Source organism: Alosa pseudoharengus, unplaced genomic scaffold (assembly GCF_046254945.1).
Source record: "Alosa pseudoharengus isolate Yale_2024_CS ecotype anadromous, Long Island Sound unplaced genomic scaffold, YU_APseudo_1.1 YU_APseudo_1.1_scf_1, whole genome shotgun sequence".
Lineage (NCBI taxonomy): Eukaryota > Metazoa > Chordata > Actinopteri > Clupeiformes > Clupeidae > Alosa > Alosa pseudoharengus.
Window position 1 is genome coordinate 3,518,097 of NW_027468564.1, and position 16,557 is coordinate 3,534,653.

The 16,557-nt window shown below is 40.5% G+C and overlaps 1 protein-coding gene and 1 long non-coding RNA gene across 2 annotated transcripts; one reads left to right on the top strand and one right to left on the bottom strand.

The window, feature by feature from the left end:
• The first annotated feature begins 8,125 nt into the window (after positions 1 to 8,125).
• Positions 8,126 to 11,863, top strand: LOC143121088 (uncharacterized). Its single transcript, XM_076281481.1, has 3 exons — positions 8,126 to 8,296; positions 8,506 to 8,830; positions 10,148 to 11,863. Exons 2-3 carry the CDS (start codon positions 8,551 to 8,553, stop codon positions 11,788 to 11,790), a joined length of 1,923 nt encoding a protein of 640 aa, XP_076137596.1. The 5' UTR covers positions 8,126 to 8,296; positions 8,506 to 8,550; the 3' UTR covers positions 11,791 to 11,863.
• A 2,333-nt stretch (positions 11,864 to 14,196) lies between these two features.
• LOC143121200 (uncharacterized) lies at positions 14,197 to 16,240 on the bottom strand. The gene is made up of 5 exons (XR_012986432.1): positions 16,170 to 16,240; positions 15,020 to 15,149; positions 14,840 to 14,905; positions 14,343 to 14,432; positions 14,197 to 14,234 (listed from the first exon to the last, which is right to left on the bottom strand). It is a non-coding gene; the product is annotated as an uncharacterized LOC143121200 (long non-coding RNA).
• Between the last annotated feature and the right edge of the window lie 317 nt (positions 16,241 to 16,557).

Below are 16,557 nucleotides of genomic sequence, written 5' to 3' on the forward strand. Positions count from 1 at the left end.
CTATGTTGTTTTTTTATGTCTTTTAATTATTACTTTTTAAACACTTTTAAACTATTGCCCTTTTATGCTTTCATGTAACATTACCTTGTGTGTTTTGTGTTTGTGTCTTTTTTATTCTTTACTTTTTAAACTATTATTTGACCATTGGACTTATATGCTTTCATTAGCTATTCCTGTTTTCTTTTGTTTATGTAAAGCACAATGAATGACCTCTGTGTTTGAAATGTGCTATATCAAGTCAAGTCAAGTTTATTTATATAGCGCATTTCATACACAGAGGTCATTCAATGTGCTTTACATAAACAAAACCAAACAATAATAACAAATAAAAAGCATAGAAAGGCAATATAGTCAAAGAATAGTTAAAAGGTAAAGATCATAATAAAAAGAAAACATAAAACACAAGGTAAAATAATTTTAAAATAAAGGATAATTAGTAAGCAAAAAACAAAGGCAAAAGTAGTAAAAAAAAGTAATAAAAGATAAAGTAGAATAATTATCAAGGCAGATTCAGAATTTGTAACTCGGTACAGTTAGCAGAAAGCATCTGAGAACAGTTTGGTTTTAAGTCTAGATTTAAAACTGGCTACAGTTGGGGCCTTTTTGATGTCATCCGAAAGTTGATTCCACAGCTGAGCCGCATAGCAGGTAAAAGCTGCTTCACCATGTTTAGTTCTAACAGTAGGTTTTACTAGCAGGTTTTTCACCTGGGACCTGAGAGGACGCGAAGGTGTGTACTGCTGAAGCATGTCTGACAGGTATTTAGGTCCTGCTCCATTTACTGATTTATAAACAAGCAATAGAGCTTTAAAGTCAATTCTGTGACTTACTGGAAGCCAGTGCAAGGACTTAAGAATTGGAGTAATGTGGTCAGTTCTTTTAGTTTTTGTTAGAATCCTAGCTGCTGCATTTTGTATCATCTGAAGCTGTTTAATAGTCTTTTTAGGAAGGCCTGTGAACAGTCCATTGCAGTAATCAACCCTGCTGGAGATAAATGCATGAATGAGAATGAGTCATATTTTGACATATTTTGACATATTTTGACATCAGCCCTCTGAGTCTGGCAATATTTTTGAGGTGGTAAAAAGCTGATTTAGTTGTCCCTTTCATGTGGCTGTTGAAATTTAGATCACTGTCAATGAATACACCAATACATTTTTAACTGTATCCTTTGCCTTCAACCCTTTTGTGTCAAGGAGACTGGCAACCCTAAGTCTTTCCTCCTTTTTACCAAATATAATTACTTCAGTTTTTTCTTTGTTCAGCTGAAGAACATTTTGAGACATCCAGGTGTTGATTTGTTCTATACACTGACACATAGATTCAAGAGGACCATAGTCGTTTGGTGACAGAGCTAAGTAAATTTGTGTGTCATCTGCATAGCTATGATATGAAATCAAGTTATTTTGGATGATTTGTCCAAGTGGGAGCATATAGAGGTTGAATAATAGTGGTCCTAAGATCGACCCCTGGGGAACACCACAGGACAAGGACGTTGGTGTTGAGGTACAGTTTCCAATGGCAACAAAGAAGCTCCTTTCTTGTAGATATGATTTTAGCCAGCTGATAACTATGCCTGTAAATCCAACCCAGTTTTCTAGTCTGTGTAGTAAAATATTGTGATCAACAGTGTCAAATGCGGCACTAAGGTCCAGTAGCACTAGGACTGATGTTTTACCTGAATCTGTGTTCAGGCGTATGTCATTGGAAACTTTAATGAGAGCTGTTTCAGTGCTGTGATTTGCCCGAAAACCAGACTGAAAGTAATCAAAATACCCATTTGATGTTAGGAAGGTGGTTAATTGATTAAAGACTACTTTTTCAATAATTTTGCCAATAAAAGGTAGATTGGATATGGGCCTGTAATTGTTTAGCATGGAGGCATCCAGGTTATTCTTCTTGAGAAGTGGCTTTACAACAGCTGTTTTCAGTGACTTAGGAAAAGTGCCAGACAGCAGTGATACATTTACAATTTGAAGGACATCCGCCGCTATGAGATGAAAAACAGTTTTGAAGTTATCAACTCTGACATTAAGTTTAGTTTCCCTCTGTTTGTTGCTGGAAGTTCAGGTTGTTGAATTTGTAATTGAGCAGATATGTTGAGTCTGATTTTGTCAATTTTACGATGAAAACTCATTGCATTTATTAGTTGAGAGAAGTTCAGGTGCTAATTGTGAGGGGGGATTTGTTAATTTATCAACAGTTGAAAATAGAATACGAGTGTTATTTGAACTTCTATTGATAATGTTAGAAAAAAAGGACTGTCTTGCTTTGCATATTTCAGAGTTATATGTGCGGAGCATCTCTTTATGGATTTCATAGTGGATCTGAAGTTTGTATTTACGCCATTTTCTTTCAGTCTTCCTACACTCTCTTTTTAGAAGTTTAACTGCTGGATTTTGCCTCCATGGTGCTTTCTGTTTGTCCTTAACTTTCTTGAATTGTAATGGAGCAATGTCATCCATAATGTTTGCCATTTTTGCATTAAAGTGATCAAATAAGTCTTCTACAGAGTCTGACAGTTGACTTGACTTTAGTGAAAGTGCTTGCTCATCATCATCATTTATCATTTATGATTCTCCTTTTTACAATCATAGCTGTGTTTTGAGTGTGTGGGGACATAGACACATCAAAGAACACGCAGAAATGATCAGATAAGGCCAGGTCTTTAACAGCTGTAGAGACATCGAGACCCTTTGTGATAACAAGGTCGAGGGTATGGCCGAGAGAGTGTGTTGGCCCCTGCACATGCTGTGTTAGGGAGAAAGTATCGATTAGTGCAATGAATTCCTTGGCGTAATTGTTTTCAGGGTTATCCACATGCAAGTTTAGATCCCCTGATATAATAAGACAGTCAAACTCTATGCAAACGACTGATAGCAGTTCACCTAGCTCTTCAAGAAAAACTTTTGCTGAATGTTTTGGAGGCCTGTAAATTGTCAGTAATAAAATCTGAGGAGAAGACTTAATGCGTGCACACAGATATTCAAATGAAGTAAAGTCACCGAATGACGACTGATTGCACTGAAAAGACGTCTTAAAAATTGTGGCTATCCCCCCACCTCTTTTATTTGCTCTGGTAGCACACAAAAAACTGAAATTTGGGGGAGCTGATTCAATGAGAGTAGCAGCACTGTTTGCTTGATCTAACCATGTCTCAGTTAAAAGTAAAAAAATCAAGGTTGTGTGTGCAAATTAGATCATTAATTAAGAATGATTTGTTTGAAAGAGATCTGATATTTAAGAGTGCTAGATTTGCTGTAAGTGTTGGGGGAAAATGGTCCATGGGGGAAATCTGAGGTTGAATTGGTACGGGTAGGAGATTGGACTGGTTTACCCTATAAGCTCGATGCATTTGTGTTCTATTTCTTGTCAATACAGGAATAGAGAATGTCATGGGCTTACTGGGTCCCGGCATGTTCTCAAGACTACTGTCAGTACCATTTATATTGCAGGGACCCTGAGAATATCATACAATACAGTCATCATCATCATCATCATCATCATCAAATAATTGTCCACTGCAGCTGCTATATGCCAGCTGACCAACAAGGTGGGATGTTGATGGGTATACAGTTGAAGGTCTTGGTTTACCAACAAGGTGGGATGTTGATGGGTATACAGTTGAAGGTCTTGGTTTACCAACAAGGTGGGATGTTGATGGGTATACAGTTGAAGGTCTTGGTCTACCAACAAGGTGGGATGTTGATGGGTATACAGTTGAAGGTCTTGGTCTACCAACAAGGTGGGATGTTGATGGGTATACAGTTGAAGGTCTTGGTTTACCAACAAGGTGGGATGTTGATGGGTATACAGTTGAAGGTCTTGGGCTACTAACAAGTTGCAGGGCTACTGGCAGCAGTCCTTCCATTCTTGCAGGGAAAATCATGTGCTGGGGTGGGGATGGTGATGGGTATACAGGGGATCCTGGGGAGTTTGAGCGGGTGGGGGGGTGTTGGGATGAGGATGGATATACAGGGGGCTTTGTGTGGCCTGGAGAGTTTGATTGGGTGGGGACGTGATTGGATGTAGGTGGTGATGGGAAATCAAGGAAGATGGGGTTGAATATTGGTTCAGAGTCTCCATCTACCTGCTGAGGCCCTGGGGAGTTTGTTGCAGACGCTCCGCTTTCAGCATGTATTCCAGTAGTGTATTCCAAGTCGTTGTGTCTTTGTGGTGACAAGGAGTCGACGGAGATGGGTACTGGTGTTACATGACCCTTCCTTTCTGATAGCACCTATCAAAGCTGCTGAGGGGCTATCTCCTCATGCTCATCGCATCCATTTGTTTGCTGAGATTCCAGGGAGTTTGACGCCAGTGATTGACTTTGAGTAATTTTAACGGCACCCATCTTATCTTGTCCAGTGGACATGGCTTGGCATTGAGCTGGTTGTTTATGTTTCTCCAAGGTCTGCATTTCAGTGGAGGCTACCGGGTGATTACCAGAGGGCCCCACAGCAGGGGGGGTTGGGCATATCTCTGTTTCAGCCTGTGCAGAGTGTTTTGGTTTAGCTGAGATGTTGATGTCATCCACTTGTTCTGTCTGTATGGCCACTGAGCGCTTATCAGAGGCTCGGCTCAAGGTTGGCAGAAAAAATGTTGGGTGCAGGAGAGAGAGGTGATAGTATTCGGTTAAGATCTTGGCCCCAGTCCAACTCAGCTCTGTACTATTTGGTCTGAAGTATTCCCTGCGATTCCAAAAAAGGTTAAAATTGTCAATAAAATGAATTCCAACTGAAAAGCATGTTTTTGCGAGCCAGGTGTTTAAACTGAATAGTCTGGAAAATACAAAGCTTCCCTCTGCTGGGAGTGGGCCACTGATGAAAATTTGTATTCCAAGCTCATATACGGCTGAGAGAAGTTCCTTGAAATCTTCTTTGACATACAGCTGTTCTCTGTAGATGTCATTTGCTCCAACATGCACAATGATGCGCTTGATAGTTGCATATTTCGACACCAGTTCTGCAAGCTTGTTTTTTGTGTCAGACACGGAAGCATTTGGAAAATAACATACAATCATCCTTTCCCCATTTAAAAGTCTCACAGCAGAGTCGCCTAGAACGAGGATTGTGGGATGAACAGGTGCCGAGTGCTGCTTCTTGTCTGTGTCCATCTTTCTATTGTTGTGGTTTACTCGCTGCCTGCTTTGGATCTGTTCCCTGGGAAATTCCTCTCTCACGTCCCGGAGGCATTCAAATCTGTTCCATAGTGTTAGGGGCTGTGGGCTTCCCTTAGGACCACAAGCCCTGTAGTAGTTTGCTGATCTGTCTGTATTTCTGATACGAGGCCTGAAGTTTTAACATCTGAATTTACTGGTGTTGAGGTAAGGACAGTTCTTGTATTACGTTTCTTGTTTTTTGGTCTGGCACCTTGCCTGTGCCAAGGCTCTGTACTCACATTTCATTTTGTGAGGTTGATGCATTCATCTGCTCTATTAGCAGTGACATTAGACTGCTGGGTTACATTCTCTGCATTTCCAGTAGTTGCTGTACTCACTTCATGAGATGCCTCTTGTAGTTCATTCCAAAGTAGAAATCCTCTGTTCTAGCTCAGTACATTTTCGGCATGATCTCCTGGGTCTCTGGCCGGAGGAGTGCATTTTGTTTTAATCCAACTTCAAGGTGAATTGCCGTTCAGTTTTTGCTCGTTGACTTGGCTGGCTCATTTAAAGTAAAAAACTAACCACTAAAGTTTCAGATCTAAATGTACTGGTTTCACTGTCTTTGCTAAACTAGCTTGTAAATGAAATAAAAGAATGAGAAAGAATGGAAATTGCTAAAAGGGTAGTTGAAGCAGGAGCAGTGTGAAATGCGCAGTGTTGGGCAAGTTACTGAAAATTAGTAATTAGTTACAGTTACTAGTTACTTCTTTCAAAAGTAATTCAATTACGTTACCAATTACTGTATATCAAAAGTAATTAGTTACTAGAGAAAGTAACTTTTGAGTTACTTTTAAGTCTGCTTTTAAAATGTCAATATGAACAGTACTGAACAGTCACACACACAATAAACCTAATTTTTGGACCTATTTATTGTAGTTTCAATGGGCCTTCAAATCAATAGCCTTGTGCATGAGTTCTCAAACTTTTTCTGACCACAAAACATTCTACAATGCATGAAGGCCTCCCTGACCTTGTTTTGCACCACCCTCACCATCTAGGTGGTTTGATAGATATGTACAGTACACTGCCTACTGCTTGCCTACTACTTGCCTTCTGCAATATAGTAATAAGTTATTATTATCATTATTATTGCAATCCTTCTGTAGGCTACATGGGATTCGTTCAATGGGATGTAATTGGAAACAATGTTAAATGGCCTATTTTCAAAGCAGTTATTGTCTGCTCACACTCACATAACCTTAGGTTATCCTCATCCTGCTTTGAACACAGTTGTATTATATAGCATTTTAAGCACCACCAGTTTGGGAAAAGCCTGCGCTGCACAAGTGCTGACCTACCGAAATAAGTTCTAATGCATCCGAGAGTTTGGGATTGTCGCGCACTATGCAGAAGGTTACTCTTCAGCTGATAAGGTGTTCCAGAGAGAAGTTGCATGTTCTGTCGCAGACAATTGAATCCATAACACCATGGACGTCAATTCCGATGTAAACATAGCCTACTGTGCAAATAACTCAAGTCGCTGTTACGTACGGTAGGCTATTTGGAGGTTTCTTTATCTGGTAAGTGAAATCTGCATTTTCCTCTCGAGTTAAACGTGTGCTTGCTTGTGCCAAGGCTATATGTAGGCTACCGTAGCCTATTGGTGTTGTGGCGGCTATGTTGTAAGAATGAGAAATTGATATAACGAGGCTTTTGCGCAATAGGCGAAAAAGAGCGGAGATAAACAACAATGCGCTTTTACTGTAGTGGAGCTTACAAGGTGGAAACGAAAGGGAAAAGGCTTTTAAGATGCCCATTTAAATTGTAGCTTAATACACTCTTGTGTGTTTTAGCATAAATCCGAAATAAGGAGGAATGTGAGGAGGCTCCTATTAACTGTAAAGAATGCATCTGCAATCTAAACATGAAACACAATCGCTGGAAACACAGCTAAGGTCGGGAGACAAAGCAGCAAATGTGCATCTTGTCTGCAGTCGTTCATTCAAGATCAACAGAGTAACACAAGTAACGAACTCTTTGAAATTTCAGTAATTGTAATTGCGTTACTGGATTTACAAAAATACTTCGTTACTTTGTAACGCATTACTCCCAACACTGGAAATGCGTCCTACTCGCTTGAGCAGGAGGAGGAGAAAAAAACTTGAAGAAAAAAAAAAAAGTAAACTTGACTTGACTATTCCTACTAGAGTATCCTAGAACTTCATGGCTAGTTAGTTCAGCAGTAAGTTTTCGCTAGTCGTCTAATATAATTTTTTTCCCATAGGCTACATAATTAATCTGCTGCCATGATCCATTCAAAAACCCATAGAAGGCCCCAGCTGTGGCGCAAATGGCTGGGGCACCTGCACCGTACGCCGGTTCGATTCCCGCCCCGTGGTCCTTTCCGGATCCCACCCCGACTCTCTCTCCCACTCACTTCCTGTCATTCTCCACTGTCCTATCAAATTAAAGGCATAAAAAGCCCCCCAAAAAAATTAATAAAAAAAAACATAGAAGCACGGCACTTCATAATGGGCTGATTTCAGTGAAAAGCTAGACGTTTGTTGGACAAACACCCCTAACAAGTCATTTCCAGGGAAGCCCGCCATCTCAGGGAGTGAATTGGACAGTGGGATTGACCAGACGCCGAGCATCTGTGTGATAATTGGAGGAACTATCACACTGCAAAAACTGCTTATCTAATAAACTCTAACCAAGATTATTAATATTATATCAAGATAAAAAAAATAGTTTGTATTGTTTTCAGTTTAAAGACACTTACCTAGCGCTTTCTTGTGAAATCATTTGACTTTATTTAAGAAGACTGACTTATTTTGTCTGAAAACAAGAACATTCGGCTGCCAGTGTGTTGTCTATCTATCTATCTATCTATCTAATCCAGAGAATGCATACAATATTTAAACAAGCCAAAAAAAGCCCTGCAGTGACACTCCATTCCCGTCGGTGGCAGTAATGTATAGTTGTCTGCTTGGTTTGCCAATCACTGTCCACGAGTTATTTCTATTTACCACTGGAGTAAAGACTGTTAGTTAGGCGGTATCATCCGCGACGTTGGTCAAGAATGCTCGATTTTGAGAAGATGAACGCGGTTTCACGTCTTATCCTACATAAACACCAGATCAGCAGATCTCCGCGAGCAGAACAGTGTGTGTGGAGTACGTGGACTTGCTTGAGGTACTGTATGCTCGTTAAATGTCTATGCTACGTTACAAACAAACAGGTCGATTTCTTAAGTTAAACTGCTCGAATATGGGAAAGTGATCAATGGAAGTAAACCATGTGCCAAGTATTGAAGTAATAGATAATGTTGTTTTCTAATATTTTATTTAAAACGAGAAAAGTTCTTGAAAGGCCACCTTTTGTTTTTGTGTTGCTTTGACCAGGCTGTAGAAAACTTTGGATGGGATCATCTTTGGTCCGTTGGGAACATGGATCTCGGACTTTCGTTTAGTTCTGCCTGTAACGTTACTGACACGCGGCAGCTTGACCCGCCGAGCGTGATGGTGAAAGAAGAAGATATAAAAGAGGAGGAATGTGGTCATATGATTTCATGTCCAGATGAAGATGAAAAGCCCGTTGCAGAGCTTCACTGTAAAGCTGAAACAGACGTTACAGAGACCAATGTTTACAATGAAACACAACAGACAACCGCAGAGATCGAAGTGAAGATTGAAGATGATGAACAAGAACTCGATTATCTGCTGCAAAGTAGGTCCTAAGTCCTTTCAGATCCCCCTTTTAGATGTGAATCCCTTATCTCAGAAAATCTAACCATGTGTTGTTCATTTTATATAAAGCTCAAAAAAATCTAGATGGTATTGTTTTCAGTAGAGACTTACCTAGTGGTTTCTCGTAAAATTATTCGACTTAATTTAAGAAGAGTTGGACTTATTTTAAGACTTCTGACGTTAAGTGAGCAGATTTGTCTTGATAAAGGGGACTTGACATTGCATGCGGCATGCGCTGCGCTCGCCACTAGATTGCTCTTGGTTGAGGTAATGTCCGTATTGTGGGTAACGTAGTGCGGAAGTAGTGTGTGAGGCTTAGCGGTAAACAGACGCAGCACTTGAGGCAGTATAGTTGTCAGAGTTTAATAGTCTACTTTTACTTTCTATGCCCACTGTTATATATGTTGTACGCCTAAGGACAATAAACACGAACGAGCCATTCGACTGTTTGCTCACTGGAGAGAGAACTGTGAGCACTTGTGAAGGGTCAGGGTGTTTACCCCAGAGCGGTGAAGCTCTGGCCCTGGAGCGGATGAGAAAGCTCATCCTGCATCATCGCAAGAGGAACGGGCAGGAGAAGGGAACACATGGCACGTGCCAGGCGCAGCTCGAGTCACGCTGAAAAAGCGTGCGTGCTAGGAATAGACCCTTTCAACAATAAAAACAAAAACAATGCTTGAACATTCTATTTGGTTCCCAATCTACTTCCTCTGCATTAAGATAACATATGGAATGTTAAAACGGAAGCCTTGTGGGGCCAACTATGATGCTGATAATGGAACTCTCTTGAAAGGGTCTATAGACCCTTTCAACAATAAAAACAAAAACAATGCTTGAACGTTCTATTTGGTTCCCAATCTACTTCCTCTGCATTAAGATAACATATGGAATGTTAAAACGGAAGCCTTGTGGGGCCAACTATGATGCTGATAATGGAACTCTCTTGAAAGGGTCTATAGGACTTGCGCCTATTTTTCATGGCACACGCAAGCGTGTTGGAAGCGTTTCTATTCAAAACAGTGACGGGGGGGGGGGGGGGGGGGAATGACCAGAGAAAAAGAGACGTTCATACATTCAGTTTTCAAATCAGTCCAGTTCAAGTGAGTGGAGCATTTCTACATCATTTGAAGAGCCGTGTAATAAAAAGGCATATTTGTCAGATGCAGTGTACACAGATTGCATTGAATGCTACAAGAAAATTGCTCATTCGGTTCCTGTTAGGACACACTTTAACACTTGTGTCTGTCATAATGGAACATCTGTCTGTCATTCTAAATCCATTCTGTAACTCTTCCAGGTGTATCAGAATACGATCCAGATACAACACAACAGAAGATCCATGGACAGAACAATGAACTCAACCTGCAACTCAAAGGAAGGCTGCACCACTGCACTGTCTGCAGGAAGAGTTTCACAACCCTGAAAGAACTCAAGAAACACCAGCAAACACACTCTGTTAGGGTGAATGAAAAGCAGAACACTAGCAGCAAAAGGCAGCATAAATGTTCCCAGTGTGGAAAAGCATTCTCACAAGCTTCTCATCTTAGTAGTCATATTGTATCTCACACGGGAAAGAAGCCTCATGAATGCGTACAATGTGGAAAAGCTTTTTCACAAGTTCCACATCTAAAAACCCATATGCTAATACACACTGGAGAGAAGCCTCATAAATGTACCCAGTGTGGAAAAGACTTTTCACAAATTCAACAACTTAAAACCCATTTGCGAGTACACACTGGTGAGAAGCCTCATAAATGTGCGCATTGTGAAAAAAAATTTTCTACATGCATGTCGCGTAACCGCCACAAACTTACACATACTGGAGAGAAGCCTCATAAATGTGTATTATGTGGAAGAGCTTTTCTACGCATTTCAAATCTTAAAAAACACATGTTGACACACACAGGAGAGAAGCCTCATAAATGTAAGCAGTGTGGAAAAGCTTATCCACGCATATCGTCACTTGCCACCCACATGAAAACGCATACTGGAGAGAGGCCTTATATATGTACCCAGTGTGGAAAAGATTTTTATATGATTTCACATCTTAAATCCCATATGTTCATACATACTGGTGAGAAGCCTCATAAATGTGCGCATTGTGAAAAAACATTTTCTACATGCACGTCGCGTAACCGCCACATACTTACACACACTGGAGAGAAGCCTAATGTATGTACCCAGTGTGGGAAAGCTTTTTCACAAATGACACATCTTAAAACCCACATGCTAATACACACTGGAGAGAACCCACACAAATGTGCCCAGTGTGAAAAATCTTATTCATGCATATCGTCACTTAACACCCACATGCGAATACACACTGGAGAGAAGCCTCATAAATGTGCCCAGTGTGGAAAAGCTTTCACGAGAGCCACATATCTGAAGCAGCACATGCTTATACATACTGGAGAAAAGCCTCATAAATGTGTCCTCTGTGAAAGAACTTTTTCACATATAGGAAATCTTAAAACCCATATGTTGTTACACACTGGTGAGAAGCTTCATAAATGTAGCCAGTGCGAAAAAGCTTTTCTACGCCTTTCACATCTTAAAACCCACATGCTAATACACACTGGCGAGAAGCCTCATGTATGTATCCAGTGCGGAAAAGCTTTTGCACTAATTCAATATCTTAAAACCCATATGCTAATACACACTGGCAATAATAAGCCTCATAAATGTATCCAGTGCGGAAAAGCTTTTGCTCGAATTCCACATCTTAAAACCCACATGCTAATACACACTGGCGAGAAGCCTCATGTATGTATCCAGTGCGGAAAAGCTTTTGCACTAATTCAATATCTTAAAACCCATATGCTAATACACACTGGCAATAATAAGCCTCATAAATGTATCCAGTGCGGAAAAGCTTTTGCTCGAATTCCACAACTTAAAACCCACATGCTAATACACACTGGAGAGAAGCCACAACTGTAACACATCAGTCTGGATGTATGTAAACCAAAGCAAATGTGTTTTTGTTAAAAATATTTTCCTCAAAATAAACTTGCTTCCCTTCAAGGTTGGATTTTTCTTTTTTTTTTTCTTTCATTGTGCGATTACAATAAATCACCAACAGATTATTTTTTATACCGGTTTTTAGTCAACTTTAGCAGAGGTGCCAATCATTCTGGAGGGTACTGTATGATTGGCCGAATCGGATTTCAAGTACATTTTGTGTCAAGAAAACCTTTGCTCTGTCAGCAGTCAGATTGTAGGCTTGTAGCTAATCCAACACCCCATATAATACACATTGTTGTGGATGGAGCATATTTGTTATGTTTAAACGTCCCCTGGACTTAGGTCTGACGTTGTACATTAGGTGTTGAATTGTTTATTAAATACCATTTAGTATCTGTGTCTCCCTGATTCAATATCATGTTATTATCATAAGAATTACACAAGTATGCAACAGTTGGCTTATGGTAATAAGAATTTCTTAAGTATATATATAAGTATAGTATATATACTCTTTTGATCCCATGAGGGAAATTTGGTCTCTGCATTTATCCCAATCCGTGAATTAGTGAAACACACTCAGCGAGGTGAAGCACACACTAATCCCGGCGCAGTGAGCTGCCTGCAACAACGCTCGGGGAGCAGTGAGGGGTTAGGTGCCTTGCTCAAGGGCACTTCAGCCGTGCTTACTGGTCGGGGTTCGAACCGGTCTGAAGCGCTAACCAGTAGGCCATCGGCTGTCCCACTATGGTTTGTAGTAATTAAAATGCTTCATAAGCATGAATTCTCAACATCACAGCCCTTTCAGGTTTGGACACCTATGCAAAAACAAATGTGTTAACAGGACAAATGAATTAGAAAATGACACTGAATATTTGGCCATTCAGTTGGGTCTTTTTCCTATGAGTCAGCTGGTAAATGTAACCCTCATGTTATCCATGGGGTCAATTTAAGCAACGTTTAACATCATAAAATATATGGTTCACTTTTTTTTTGCTTCATGTTTCATGACTTTTCCTCAATTGAAGGGTACAACAGAGTTAGCATGAAATTTGTACAATAATTTGTTTTCAATGCCCTGTACAAATATTTTGTACATTGATGTTCCTTGGGGTCAGTTTGACCCCAGCTGTATGAAACATAGGATACATAAATATTTGACACATTATGGATATTATTATTTGAATAGTATGAGAACATATTGTTATTATCATTATTACATACACAAGTACATATTACATATAAGTCATTTTGGCAGGACTGTATAGTCAAAAGGGGAAGCAACAGCAAGCCTTTGGGCTGCTGACACTGGATGGGCAATATTGCCAGCCAGGGTTCCGCGGATGTATGACGACCTCCGGAACGGACCCGCGAAACGGACCCGTATCGGAGTCCAGATGCTCTCAGGAACGGATCCGCTACGAAGGCGGATCGCGGACCCGCCGTGGCTCCGCGCTGCATCCGCGATTAAAACCTTACCTCCGCGGCGGGTCCGTTTGGGACCCGCAAATTGATACATACATCCGCCGCGGACCCGCAACGGACTCATAAAGGCTCATCTGGCCCGGGTCCGTTTCGGACCCGTTTATCTCATTTTCAAAATTCCTTCTGTTCTTGCTGTAGGATTAAATAGGATAAACTATAGGATAAAAGTAAAACTATCACTAGGCCTAGCCTAGGCTACTACAGCAAGATAGGCCTACGATTAGCATCGCCTCGTATTTTTAACTTAACAATACTGTCAATAAACCTAACAGAAAAGGTTTAAGTCAAGACATCAATTTACTGTACAAACGTGATCACTACTCAATGGAAATATAAAATGGACATTTATGGAAAGTTACAGGTTATAAGCTATTCTGTTTTTGTTAAGTAGCCTACGTTGCCTAGGCTACTCTACATGAATTTTGAGGTCAAAACCTAATTTAGTGCTTTATCAGCCTAGGTCAGTGCAGACATGAAATATTTTATCTAATAGGCTACAACTTCAATGAAATGCTGTGCTATGCACATCTAAAATATCAGAAAATGAATAACTGGTGAATGACAAGAAGTTCAATAAAAAGATTGTTTAATGCTTATTTCTCCTATTACTCCATTTGTGTGGATGGACGCGGAACACGTCTCCTCGTTGCCCGATCCACCGCCAGTTGAAACACCTAATTGCGTGCTTGGTGACCTCAGCGTCCATGGCTGACCGTGTCACCATGTTTTTCCTCACAGCACCTGTAATCAAACAGACAGATATGTTTATGTTTATGGTATGTAGCATCCAAAGCCAAGTATGCTTACACAATACAATATATGAGATAGGTATTAAGGAGATTACATTTAAAAAGAAACATGACTTACAAAGCTCCTCTGTTCGCTGCACATTGAAGGCTGGTGTGGGGGTGGAGGGAGTTGAGGAGGGACTGCCATTCCTGGCCCATAGTGAGGTGGGCGGTGTTAAAATGTATTAAATGGTAGTCATCATTGATAATACACATGGGGCCTTTCTATTCACTAATATTTCAGAGATCAGTCCCTACCTTGAGTAACTCTCCGTATGTTAAATGCGGGTGCAGGTGCAGGGAGTTGAGGTGGTGAAGAGTGTTGCGGTCCTGCCCCATGGTGAGGTGCTAAGGGAGAGAAATGGTTGTGATCTGTTAACCATGGTAGGCTGAGAGCTACAGGGCCAAACAATGGCAAACAAAAACAAATCTCTGGTCATACTGGACATGAATTTGTATGTTTCAACATTTTGGTATGCACTATCTATATCAACTCCATAAATGGATTGACATTGAAATCAATGTGTTTCAATACAATCTGATAATAATGAATGAACTTTTCAGGCAATATTGCATGAATGCAGATGTTTTAACTGACAAAATATTTGGCTGAGATTTATGTAATGTATGAAGTATGCAGAAAATCTGAGATGGTAATGCAGATGCAATCTGTTGATTTGAAATAGAGTGACTACTGCTGTGTTAATATAGATGGGGCCACTGTATTCAATTTTATTTCAGAGATCAGTCTTTACCTTAACAGTTTTCTCCTGGTTGAGGGGTAGTGACTCTGCTGCCTGGCACTCGGCAAGATGGTGGAGCTGGAGGAATAGATACAAGGAGAGGGGAATGTCTTTAGCACTAAGAATGTTAACCATATCTCTAATATTAATATTATGATTTAGTTATTTCAATGTTAAGAGATTATTACTTACTTTGCCAGTGCAATTGGCTTAGGTTTGAGGCTTCAACTGATATACCAGGCGAGTTGGAAGGTACCTCAGAGATGCAAAGTCACCATTTATTGGCTCTTCTTCACTCTCATCAGAGTCCCCGAAACGATGGCTGTTAAATAACCATATCATTATGGTTATTGCAATCCCAAAATTTCCAAATATACATATAGTACAAGCATCTCTGGTCTATTTTGGAATGCTACGGGAATGTGTTCACATTACATTTTAACAACCCAGAAAGTATCTTCATCAAGCGAACCCAACAGAGGCAATCGTAACGTTAGATGGTAGAATCCAGCCGATAAAAGTTGACGCTGCAGAACAAACAAAATAGAAGATGGGGACCAAGTTCCATACAGTTAAGTTACGTTAGCATAATAAATCACAAACAGACGCCAATACCCATTAGTTGTCTGAACCGACTTAAACAGTGATTAAAATGCCGAGGCTTTCATTACAAAGATGGCAGAAGGACACTAAAGTTACGTATGAGACCAAACTTGGCAAAATGCAAACGTTAATGCACAGCTAGCTAGAAGCTAGGGCTAAACCATTATCAGTGAGTCAACATGCTAAAGTTGTAGCTAGGTAGCTTTCATAGCAGACGAGTGCTTCACTGACTTCATTGACTGAAATACCAGTGCCAATGTATCAGCTTAATCAAGGATTGCATCGCAAACGTGATCTCAAACATATATGTATAATAGACATTAGCAATAACTTATGCAATTGCGCCTAGCAGCATGCTAGCTAGCAGCTGTATGCCGCTAGCATAGTAGCACTATGGACTATGGACAACAGCAACACATTAAAACAGACAAGACCAGACTAACGTTAAATAACAATGTGTGTTTTTTAAATCACACTACCATAACATATTCTGCCGAAATTGCTAACCCATTTTAAATCAAATAGGCTACAGACTCATATGAGCATCACAGCTAACAATAACGTTAACTTAGCCTGTTGCTCAAAATTACAAACGTCTGCACTAACGTTAACGTTAGTCCTAATATCAAACAACGTCATTATAATCAATAAACATGATAAGTACGTTTTAAGTATAAAACCACAAAGGCCAATGTTTAGCTATTGTGAATGTCGAAATATATTAATAAATATCACTTACTCGAGAGGGTTCAGCGCAACCGTGTCCCAGCAAAGAAAATATCCACTAGTATGACTCTTCTCGGCTCTTGTTGTACAGTCATGTTCAACCGTTACAGTACAGGCGCGTCCGCGCCCGCGGATCCGACATGGGTCCACTCAGGACCTGCTGTTTGACAGTAGAATTTACGGAGCCGTCTGGAGGCGGAGCTGATCCTCTGTGCGGCACCAAAACGAATGCGATAGTCACGCGGGTTTGGCGACTTGAAGGCGGATCCGCCTAGGAGTCTACTGCTGTGTGGGGTGTGTGCAAGGGGGCAGGCGAATTCCCGGAAGTAGACGAATCGACGTAGGCTGGAGGGACCACCTCTCTGCTAACTCCCATAGAAGTCCATTCATTGTAGGATTTT